This window comes from Diuraphis noxia, unplaced genomic scaffold, assembly GCF_037042655.1.
Source record: "Diuraphis noxia isolate RWA-SAM2 unplaced genomic scaffold, SU_Dnox_SAM2 contig0001, whole genome shotgun sequence".
Classification (NCBI taxonomy): domain Eukaryota; kingdom Metazoa; phylum Arthropoda; class Insecta; order Hemiptera; family Aphididae; genus Diuraphis; species Diuraphis noxia.
Genome location: NW_028301711.1, coordinates 14,160,708 through 14,173,410, shown reverse-complemented (window position 1 = coordinate 14,173,410; position 12,703 = coordinate 14,160,708). Strand labels below are relative to the sequence as shown.

At 32.9% G+C, this 12,703-nt stretch overlaps 1 protein-coding gene and 2 pseudogenes across 1 annotated transcript; all 3 read left to right on the top strand.

The window, feature by feature from the left end:
- Positions 1–3,425, top strand: LOC149059845 (uncharacterized; annotated as a pseudogene).
- Positions 3,426–3,449: 24 nt separating this feature from the next.
- Positions 3,450–4,081, top strand: LOC149059844 (uncharacterized). The gene is made up of 2 exons (XM_089226444.1): positions 3,450–3,873; positions 3,930–4,081. The coding sequence occupies exons 1-2, from the start codon at positions 3,450–3,452 to the stop codon at positions 4,079–4,081; spliced, it is 576 nt and encodes a 191-aa protein (XP_089082570.1).
- A 40-nt stretch (positions 4,082–4,121) lies between these two features.
- Positions 4,122–5,787, top strand: LOC149059843 (uncharacterized; annotated as a pseudogene).
- The last annotated feature ends 6,916 nt before the right edge of the window (positions 5,788–12,703 follow it).

The following is a 12,703-nucleotide window of genomic DNA, read 5'->3' as shown; positions in this document are numbered from 1 at the left end:
ATGTTTAAATGCGAACAGTGTTCATCGGTTTTTACCTGTAAAGACGGTTTGATCAGACATGGAAAAACTCATACAGGTATACGTTTTCCGTGTACCGTATGCTCAACGACATTCTGGTACAAAAACAACCTTAACAAGCATCTGAAGAACGCTCATGGTATGTACTTATAATAAAAAGTTTTATTTCTATCATATACAATATTAATTTATATTATTTTTCCTAAGGTATCGTCAACGTTCCGGCTCATTTAATACCATTACTAGCTGCGCCGATCACCGCTCAACCAGCACGACCAAGCGTGATTCAGTTCGCGCCTCGTGCCGCTCCACAAGGGGATATTCAAATCGCGCCTCAAATTTTTGTACCAGATGTCCCGGCCGGTGGTTCAAGCATGTTAACTGAAGACGAAATATGTATGGAGGTCATGGATGAATTTGAGGATACAGGTTAGTTTTTATTTATAAGAATTAGATTTTTAAAAGAGACCCGCTGATTTTATCCGTTATGAATTATTTAAACGAATACGTTACATTTTTTTTTTTTTTACTTGGTTTTTATTATATGAGTAAATATATAAATTTCATTTTAAACGTATTAAATAGTCTGTGTAACGATCAATGGTATAACAGTTAGAGTATTCCGACATTGTATCGATCATTTCACTTATCGCATCCTATGGGGTAATAATAGTTGAAGTATTCTGGCATTGCACCGGTTGTCAGATCGTTTGATAGGTTTAATTTTTTCAACGTGTGATTTTATTATATAAATTCTTTAATTTTTTCAACGCGATTTTTATTATATGTCAGCATTTTTATAACTTTGTAGTTATATCAGTAGATTTTTTTTCTATTTTTTAAGATTCGTGAGGTTAATTATATTTCTAATAGATACGGTATTAATTTTATTAGATATTAATATTAGGTTTTTTTTTTATTTTTAAAGATTCTTACACCGTTACCGTCAACGGACGGTAAACGCGTTTCTACGGCCAATACCGCCTCGGTTGCTAACGCTAAAAGGATTAGGTTAAATCTCGTTAAGGCTCCCGGGTTCATAGAAATTTTGGGTACTTGTTTGTTATCGCCCCGCCAGTACACCGTATAAAATTTATCGCCCCGCCACTCTTGTTTGTTATCGCCCCTCCATAAATAAAAAAAAATATTTCAATGTATAATATTATGTTATTTTATTTTAATAGTGTTAAATATATAAATGTATAGTATAAAATTTAAATTCAAAAATGTATAAAATATAAAATATGTAGAAAAATGTAGAAAATATATTATGAATATATAGTTATAATGGAGGCCAGAATTCGGAAATATCTTTGAGGATAGTTTCAAATGCGTATTGTTTTCCGAGACGTGTTCTCCATATAAACTCTGCCAAATATGATTCTAGAAAATTTCTGTTAGTCCCACGACGATTTTTATTGCCCCATTTAGCAAAACCCCACAACCTCTCAATATGTTGGGTGTGAGCCCCTGTGTCCGGATCGACAAAATTATACGTGTGGTTTACAGTATTATGTTTGAATCCCACTTGTTGCAAATTATTGTAACGAACTAATCGAAAATTATCATAAAAATGATAAAATTTAGTTTTCTCATTTTCTAAAATATATCACAAACGATTAGCAATAGCGATAAATTGTATGCGATGTACTGGAGGGGCGATAACAAACAAGAGTGGCGGGGCAATAAATTTTATTCGGTGTATTGGCGGGGCGATAACAAACAAGTACCAAATTTTGTCGTCCGCAAATAGAAAAATAGTTTGGTACTATGCCAAAAATATCGCCAATACAACAATTTATTCAGATTTTCTCCGTCCACTTATGCCTGAGCTAGTAAATTTGCTGAAAACATACATACAGAAACATGCAATTAAATTCAATTTGAAACTGGAGACAACATACAACCGACCCAACGTCCCCAATTCGTCGGAGAACAGGGCGTTTAAAACAGTGGCGGTAGAAATTTTCCCGGACAGTGACATCAAAACGATTATAGAGAGAGCGTATATCAAGTTAATGAAGGAGAAGGACGAATATATGGGAAGAGGAAGTGGATTTACATTAGAGTCGATAGACGGGTTATTAGTTGCTGTATATAAATATACACCAATGAGTGGATCGTCGTACATACAATTACCTGAATATATAGATAGAAAACGGGGGACCATCAACCCACAGAATACGGATCAGGAATGCTTCAAGTGGGCGATTTTAGCGAGGCTTGTGGCTGAAAATTTATCTGATAGATATAAATATTGTGTCGGAGAAAATTATAAAAAGCATGAGAAAAATTATAATTTTAATGGTATATCGTTCCCGACACCACTATCAGACATCACCAAATTTGAAAAAAATAATAATAAATAATAAATGTATACGGCCTCGACAAAAAATTCCAGGCACCCCGTAAGTACCCAACGTACGAAGTGTATCCGTTACGTGTGGTCGACGAAGAAAAAAAGGATCATTTCGACCTGTTGTTGGTAACGGACGGCGACAACTCGCACTATGTTTACATTTCGAATTTTTCACGGCTCATACGTGCGCAGAAAACGAGACACAATGGCAGTGTCATTTTTTGTAAAAGGTGCTTCACCAGCTTTAACAACCAAAATTTAAAATTCAAGTTGAGTGGACAGGAGGCCCTGGACCAACATAAATTGATTTGTGGGGCGCACAAGCCTATATTGCCTGTTATGCCGAAGGAGGGTGATTGTGTTGAGTTCAGAGCGTGGAAAAACACGGTTAGACACCCGTTTGTCATTTATGCGGATTTTGAATCATTGCTGGTGAAGACGGAGGAAAAGAAGGGCGAGAGTACTACAATTATACAGAGACACGAGGCGATGAGTTATACATTTTTTGTGAAGGCGAGCGACGACGTACCGGCAGCACTTTTGGAAGAGTACGAGATACCGACGGGGCCGGTAAAACATAGAGGGGGCGAAAACAGGACGGACGTGGCGAGGCATTTTGTAGAGTCAATAGTTGAGGTGGCCCGGAAAATCGAAGGTCTGATGAAGACGAATACACCTATAACCATGACCGAGGGTGAAGAAAAAACACACCAAGAGTGTAATGCGTGTAACTTATGCAAATGCATATTAGCCGGAGGCGGTAAGGTTAGATATCATGATCATTTAACGGGGAAATTTAGGCAGACCTTGTGCTCTAGGTGTAACTTAGAGTTACAATAGCCTAAATTTGTCCCCGTTATGTTCCACAACCTATCCAACTACGACTCGCACTTCATAATCACTGAACTTGGGTATGATACACAGGCGATCAACGTTATACCGAACAGTGAGGAGAAATATATATCTTTCTCGAAATATATAAGTAGTACCTTCACTGTTCGGTTTATCGATACGTTCAGGTTTATGGCGTCGAGTCTATCGTCCCTAGCCGAAAATTTAGTTACACCCGAACATGAGAACTTCCGTGAGACAGCCAAACATTTCGTCGCTCGTGACTCGTAAGGGGGTGTACCCGTATGAGTACACAGATAGTTGGGAGCGGTTGGAGGAGACGAGATTACCGAGGAAGAGAGATTTTTATAGTACGTTGACGGAGGTCGGGATTAAGGAGAAGGAGTTTGAGCACGCGAAGGAGGTCTGGGACCACTTCGGTTGTACGACGTTGGGTGAGTACAGCGACCTGTATCTGAAAATCGACGTGTTGCTGCTGGCGGACGTTTTCGAAAACTTCCGCGACGTGTGCATGAGGGCGTATAACCTGGACGCCGCCCATTATTTCACCGCCCCAGGCTTAAGTTTTGACGCGATGCTAAAGTTTACAAAGAAAAAGTTGGAGTTGTTGTCAGAGTACGACATGTTATTAATGTTTGAGAATGGTTAGTATATTATTTTTAATTTTTAAAATGTGTATATATCTTATATATTTTTATAGGTATTCGTGGTGGATTGGTACAGGCAAGCATGAGGCATGCGAAGGCTAATAACATAAAGACTCCAGACTATGACGAGACTAAGGACAAATCGTGGATAATATATCAGGACTGTAAGTATATGTTTTTAATTTTTTTCAAACTTAAAGTTTAAACTTTTTAAACTTAAAGGTAACAACTTGTATGGGTGGGCGATGTCGGAGTACATGCCTTACGGTGACTTCAAATGGGTTGAATCCAACTTAAACGGACTGAGTGACATGTCACCAACGTCAGATAAAGGGCGAGTATACGAAGTCGATGTCTCATACCCGCAACATTTACACGATCAACATAATGACTTACCTTTTCTGCCACAAAACAGTATACCACAAGGCTCGAAGGTAAAAAAATTAATGGCAACTTTTGAGCAGAAGAAGAATTATATTGTTCACTACAGAAATCTACAGCAGGCGATAGAGAACGGTTTAATAGTTGAAAAAGTAAATATTTTTATTTTATAAGATTTAAATCAGATTTTTTCATTTTTCTTATTTTATAGGTCCATAGAGTTTTAGAGTTCAGTCAGTCTGCATGGTTGGCAGATTATATTAGCTTAAACACTGAGATGAGGAAGAAGGCTAAGAATACGTTTGAAAAAGATTTTTTTAAATTAATGAATAACGCTGTATTTGGTATGACACTTTATATTATTTATTCTATTTAAACATTTTTACTAACAATTTGTTTTTTTAGGTAAAACAATGCAGTCAAAACGGAAAGAAATGAAAATGGAATTGGTGTCAAACGAACAAAGGCTGCAGAAATTAATCAACAAGACTACATTCAAGCACTGCACTAGATATAATGAAAATCCCAATCCCAATGCTGTAGCGCTTGAGAACCAGAATCATTACTTTCGACAAACCTATCTATATTGGTAAACTTACTTTTTTTAATTTTATATTATACAATTATATCATCCATTTATTAACACGTGTATTATCTGTAGGATTTGCAGTGCTTGATATTAGTAAAACTTTAATGTACGATTATCATTATAATGTCATGCAGAGGCATTATGGGGATAGGATTAAACTTTTGTATACCGACACAGGTAAATATAATAAAACTTACTTATCTCTTGTATATAATATATTAATTTGTTATCAATATTACAGATTCATTGATATACCGTATTAACACCGATGACTTTTATAATGACTTACTTAACAACTCTAGCATGTTAAATAGAGTGGACACGTCTGACTTGCCTTCTAGTCATCTGTGCTATACCTCAGCGAGGAAGAAGGTTCCTGGGTTCTTCTCCGATGAAGTTAATGGAAATATAATTACAGAGTTCTGTGGGCTGAGAGCTAAATCGTATGCTTTTAACATTTATGTCGGAGAAGAGGATGAGAAGAAAGATAAAGAGGACAGAGTAGGAGGGGAACAAATTAAGGCGAAAGGGATACGGTCTCATGTAGTTAAAAACCACATGACTCTTGAAGACCATAGAAAGTGTTTGTTTAATGAAACTGGAGTGGAATTATACAAGGAGAATTTATCGATACGATCATTCATCCATCAGATAGTAACGATCAAGACAAAAAAATTAACTTACAATAGCTATGATGATAAGAGGGTGGTGCTAGAGGATAAAATACATACATTAGCACATGGCCATTATAGTATAGAGTGAGTTAATACATTTATATATTTTTAAATTATTGTAATGATTTTACTTTTATATTTTATAGGAAAGATGAGCCCGAGGATGAATGGTCTGAACTCGATTATGAGGTAGATGACAGAGGGCGTCGATGGAGTAAACTGGATAAAGAGTTTATGAGGGAGCTTCTTTATTACACAACTAAATAGTTTTATTTCAGAAACTTTACTTATTTTTTTTTTGTTATATAGTTTTATTGTTTTGTTATATATTGATTATTGTAAATAACTTGTAAATATTACCCTATTAAATGTTATATAATGTAAATACTTAATAATAGATTATTGTGTAATTTGTAAATATTTTTGTAAAATATTAGATTAGCGTATAAATTTGTAGTATTAACACCTTTATAATGTATACTTTGTATGTAAATGTATAATTTTTATTTTTATTTTGTATAATTTGTAATTTACTCTATACCGCATCAGTATGCTTTTGTTAGATACCTATGTAATTTAGTTTACAATGTTTTCTTGTAATTTTTTTTTTTTTTTTTCCTGTATAAGTGTTTAGGTTATAATCATGTTTTTTCTGTTTCAGGTAGATGGAAGCCAATATATTTAATTAAAAAATCTTGTAAATGTATGATAGCATATAAATAAATAAATAAAAAACAATGTTAAAATATTATTATGTTTATTAAATAAAATGTATACAAAAATCTTTAAGAATTATTTATATACCATTTCCTTATAGCAAATACTTTATAGAATGTACACTGTTTTGGATTAAATTCCATATGAAAAATACAACAAGGTAAAGTTTCTTCATTACATATTTGATCTAAACGTGGACATCCGAGATCTTCGATGTTGATGAGTGTGACATGAGGTATAAATTCTGTGAGCAGTTGTTTTTTCTGTTCACCTTTGACGTAAATGCAGGTGAATTTTAATGAGTTTAATATTCTACTTAGTTCTTCATATTCGATATCACCATATTCTATAGATAGGTTATGATAGTTGCGTTCCAACCACTTATTAGTTTTACGACTCTTGTTGTCCTGTATTGATTTCGAATTTTTAAAAATCCAATGTTGAGTTGCCCATGTTTCTGTGTCGACTATAAACATTTCTTTAATAAAATATTTATTGTTTGCTCCAAGTATGCATTGCATGTCTATGATAGCTATTGCCATAATTATAGATATATATATAAATGACTTGTAGTATTTATAACAAGGTCTGTGGACTACTAAACACGTTGATGTATACAGCACGACTGACATTATATTTCATTATCTCATATATTTAAAACCAACTAATTGTATATTATAATTGTATTATATATTGTATATTATTAAGTTTTATTAATATTTTTTCTTTCGATGATCTCCAAACGTGAATTTAAATCTGTAATATATGCCCCATGATTCGGTAGTGAATTTTCATCAAATATCCCAGTTATTCGATTTATTTCAGATTTTAATTGACTCAAGTCTCCTCCGAAGATACCTATCGCTGTGCTGGTGGCAGCATAGTTATTAAATAGCTCTGACATACGATTTTCGCAATTTAATAAAGACTTATTACTTGTTTGTATATTATTTTCCAACGAATGTATTTTTAAATTTAGATCAACAATATTACTTTTCAAAGTATCAATTTCTTTCTGATGAAGTTTCACATCATTTAGGATTGTTTTGTTACTTGATTGAATATCGGAAATAATTTTCTTAGTATCGCTAGCCTGAGAACTACCAAACACGTTCATAGTTATAAAACGACTGACACTATTTTTTAACATCAAATGTACTTATCCAGCTATTATGTGTATTATCGAATCCTAACCATTTTACAAACATTTTATCGCCCTTCTTACGAATCATTTTTTCGATTAAATATTCGTTTGGAAAATTGGTCTTGCATATTTCTTCAGAGTAAAAACAACCTGATATGGGTTTACCCATATAATCTTGTAATTGATAAGTAACGGGTAATGTTTTATTTATTTTTGTAATCTCAAATATTTCCGTGGACCAGTTTGGTAAATATAGGGTGACCAGACGTCCTCTTTTACGAGGATTTGTCCTCTTTTTATGAGTGTCCTCTGTTGTCCGGGCTCTTTTAAATAAAAAGTCAAAATGTCCTCTTTTTTATACGTAGTCTCTATTCAGTGGTAAAATGTATTTTAAACGATATTATATTTCCAAAAAATAATTTATAGAATTGGTGATAACATGAGTATTGCACACGATTGTCGATTATAGACAAAATTCTGATTATGGCTTGTTATGGCTGTAGACAGTTGTAAGTTGTCCTGTAGATAGTTATATCACAGATTACATGTAATCTGTGGTTATAAATTGTGTTGATGTGATAAGATATTGTGATAAGATTTACAAGAACTTTTCTATTATTATTACTATCACAGTATGGTTATTTTTAGAACTAACAATGGAATAAGAATATAATATTATGCCATAAAATATAAAAACATTTAAACCAATTGCCTTTCCTAGACAATGATAAGACCAAAAGATAATTAATAAATATTTATTCCGATTAATTAGTTTCCGATCAATGGATTGTACGCCTGCAATCTCTAAGGTTGTTTGAAAAGGTTAAAAATAAATGTTTTGAATTTGCATTTAGTTTTGGTCGATTATTTTTATTTTATTGTTTCTAATAGATATGTTAGATTTTTATTATGCTGTTTATATTGTGCTTCAATCAGCCAACTGAGTATGATAAAATTGTGTTAAATAAATATCACAAGTATGTTTTGTATATTATGAATAATTTTAAAGTACCTATCCATAATATTAGTAAAAAATAAAAATGTCCTCTTTTTTTATAAGAGACATCTGGTCACCCTAGGTAAATAACCTTTTGTAAACACGCCTTTTTGTGTACTGATACGAACGTTATCACCGACTTTGAATTTAATTTTTTCATTATTAATTTTACATTGTTTTATTACCACTGAGGCGGGGTCGAAATCTGCTTGTATTGGCGTCATTCCTATAGTTCTATGTCGTGAATTATTGTATTCGTTAAGCAGCAACGGTAAAATTGAAATCCATTCGTGTGAGCCACGCACCGTAAACTCTCTAAACATTTTTTCTTTTAATGTACGATTAAATCGTTCTACAATACATGCTTTCATAACGCTGAATGTAGAATATTTGTGTATGTTATACTTAGTCATCAATGCGTTGAAAGTGGTGTTATAAAATTCTTTTCCATTATCGAGTTGTAAAAGTTTTGGTGAACGATCAAGTAATATTTTTGACATCGCACTAGTGACTTCTCTACCAGTTTTTGATTTCAGAGGTAGAGCCCACGCAAATTTTGTAAAACAGTCAATAACTTACTGTTAGAATGTATTTGTAACTTTTATTTTTCTTTGAATATGGAATCATTTCAACCAAGTCAGCTTGCCATAAATCATTTTTTCCATAAACGATAACTCTACGTCTACTAAAATTTTTCCTTGCTGGCTTGTGAAGTTCGATAGCGATTTCCCGTTTAGACATTTGGTATTCGTTTTATAAGACCAACTTCACGTAATTCTTCGAAAATCGATATTATTTCGTTTGAAACACCTGTATTACCAGCTGCTTTGGACGCGAGAAGTAGACGTAATCGATCGACTAACTCATTTGGATTATCCCAATACACTAAGTTATTTTTTTGTAATTTCATTGAGAATCCACCAACAGACGAGGTAAATAATATATTAATATCCGATGAATATTTAGAGCCAGTCTTTTTTATTTTTTTACCATCTGATGATAAATGTGCCGATGTTTGAATTAATATAGATTTATATACCTCTAAATCGTTATCAGTATAAATTAATGGATTTTTCAAAAATAATAACTGAATAAGTCCCGAGGTTGATGGGTAAACAACACCATCAATAAGTATAGTGTTTTCAAGGAATTTTACTTCTTTTCCACCCAAAATAATATTACCGCTTGGAAGTTTTTTTGGACCGTAGGTTTTATCCAAGTCTGTAGACTGAAACCAATTTTCAATTTCTTGCTGATAGTCAATTGAGTTTTTCGAATTAATATTTTCTTTATTCGGTATGAGTTGAGGCTTATTTGATATTTTACTTAAAGGTTCAATAATAGGTTTTAATGTCTCAGACATTAATTGCTGAACATTATATGAACCGGTTTTTAATGCTATATATTTACGTTTTATACTTTCCTTAGCTTTAACGACTTCATCTAATACAGTAGTTGCTTCCGTCATGATTAAGTTTTAAATGATAATATTTATTATTGTATACTGTCTTATATAACCACATATGTATCAAATCCAAATCTATAACGTCCGTTATCACGTTCGCTATCTTTACAAACAACAATAAATGCAAACCTGTCACGGTTCCAGCACGTCACACAAAAATGTTTAAATTGTATATATGTCATATCGCCTGAACAGTGTTCGTTGTAAATATGTTTTAAATTGGTTTCATCTTGTTTGAATAATACTAATAAATTAGCATTATCACGTATCAACTGTTTAGGCACTTTTGAATAACTCTGAGCCAGATAAAATATATCAATTTTATTGTGACGACCTCGAGAAAAATATTCTCTTATGACGTTTTGTTGTTCGCCTATAACATCGTCCAAGATAAAAATAGAATTTGGTAAGACTTTCTCGGGTGGAATCACTTTATCATTCTCAAAAAATGTGTACATGTTAATACCATCAATACTGTCAATTATACGTTTTAGTAATTTATATTTTGGTTGTTCCAGCGTTTTAGAGTATATATAAACATTCTCAAAACGTAATCCGTTTTCGTCAACGAGTAAAAAATATATCAAATTTGTTTTTCCACATCCCGAGCTCCCAAGCACTAACGATCTAATTGTATTTGGAAAAAGCACACCATGTCTAAGCTGAATTGTATCAGGGGTATCAATGTTATAAATTCGAATTTTTTTCTCTTGTTCAATAAATCGCATTTTTAAACTTTTAGCTATAAATACAGATGTATTGTCAGTGAAAGCGTCACACGATGTCTCACGTTCGTAAGCGGAACAACAATAAGGGCTCTGGTCTTATTAACTCTGTTATTAATCATTTACCCGTGGAATTACATTTACCTGGTTATAGGTAAGTCATTATGATATATTATTATTATTATTATTAAAATCTGATCTAAATCAAATATATATACATATATATTTGTTATAGATTTGCTGGCCCTGGAACCAAATTAAAAGAAAGATTAGCACGTGGAGAACGTGGAATAAACAGTCTTGACGAGTTGGCCAGAGCTCACGATATCGCATACGAAGAAAGTAATTCTCTCACCGATAGACATAGAGCGGACGAAATATTGGAAAATCAGGCGTGGGAGGTGTTTAAATCTAAAAACACAGGTATTAAGGAAAAAGCGGCGTCTTGGCTGGTTACTACAGCCATGAAAGTCAAATGTAAGATGGGTGCTGGTTGCGGATTTAAACAAATTGTTTCGGCTGCTAAAAATTCGATCAAGAATAAAATGAATGAAAATAATATAACTAAATTAGTAAGAACATGTCTGTCGTCTGCGAAAAAATCTAAAAAATCTATAAATAAGAAGACTAAAACTCCAAGAATTATACCAATACCAAAAAAGGGTGGTGTTTTACCTTTAATACCTATTTTTGCTGGTTTATCAGCATTAGGCGCGCTTACCGGAGGTGTCAGCAATATAGTAAAAGTAGTGAACGAATTAAATTCTAGTAAAAGCACTCCTATTCATTTAGGTAAAGGTTTATATCTAACACCTCACAAGGGCGGTTCTTATAAAATCGTAAAAGGAAAAGGTTTATACCTAGCACCATACAAGGGCGGATCAGTTAAGAAATCTAGATCAAAAAACTAATTTCCACGTTACCCGATAGAGCGTTGTACGATTATGAGATTATAAAATATGTCGACATGTTGAAAATTCCTCATTTCATTGGAGTATTTTCTAGAGACAGGTTGCCTTTACGACCAAAATATAAAGAGTCGGCTATAGTTAATTTAGACATCGACAAAGGTACAGGTATTCATTGGGTAGCGTATAAGAAAATCGGAAATCAAGTTAAATATTTTGATAGCTACGGAAACTTAACCCCTCCGCTAGAATTACTGAAATATTTCAACAGTTGTAGTATCGAATATAATTACGAGAAACAACAGAAATATAATACAACAAACTGTGGACACTTGTGTTTAAAATTTTTATCATGTACACTATAACTTTAACGGGGAACTCAAGCGAATTATCATGCGACTTTTTCCCACCTATAGAAGTTAGTAAAAATGCAAAAATCGGACTGTTGGGTTTTCAAACGAATAATTCTATTCCTAATGTAAACGAAAAGTGTAATAAAATTGGTTTCATATATAATAATAATAATAATAATAATAGCGGTATTCCTACTGGCTCTTATGAATTGATGGAAATTAAGAAGGCTATAAAACGTGTATTACATAACACTGATACTTTATTCGAGTTGAGAGCAGATAATAATACATTAAAATGTACAATGTTTTGTAGCGAAACTATCGATTTTTCCATGGCAAATAGTATAGGGCAGTTGTTAGGGTTTAAAAATCGTAAATATGCTGCTAATGTCAATCACGAATCAGATTCGTTAGTCAATATTACCACAACAAACTGTATATATATCGATTCAAACCTAGTTATGGGTTCATTTGTCAACGGTAAACAGTGTCATACAATACATGAGTTTTATCCAAATGTACCTCCAGGCTATAAAATAATAGAGGTACCATCACATTTGGTATTTTACCCTCTTAATTCTACATCTATAACGCACGAAAGTATAATTTTAAAAAATCAGAACAACGAGTTGATCGATCTGCGAGGCGAGCCAGTATCAATACGGTTATTAATTCAAGACTCATGATAATATTATGGGGCTGCAATTTCATAATATAAATACGTATGCAAATATAAAACATGTTAGTCGTGTTAATAACACTAACAAGGTAACATCTCTAAAGAAAAAAAAATATTCTAAACGTAAATTGTATGTCAAACATAGTTTAACTGCTGATAATTTGGCTTTTCTACGTTCGCTAAACGCAATTTAAT

Coding starts and splice junctions, on each gene's coding strand:
- LOC149059844 (XM_089226444.1), top strand. CDS start 3,450: ATGAGAACTTCCGTGAGACAGCCAAACATTTCGTCGCTCGTGACTCGT. Junction 3,874..3,929: donor GTTATTAATGTTTGAGAATG/GTTAGTATATTA, acceptor ATATTTTTATAG/GTATTCGTGGTGGATTGGTA.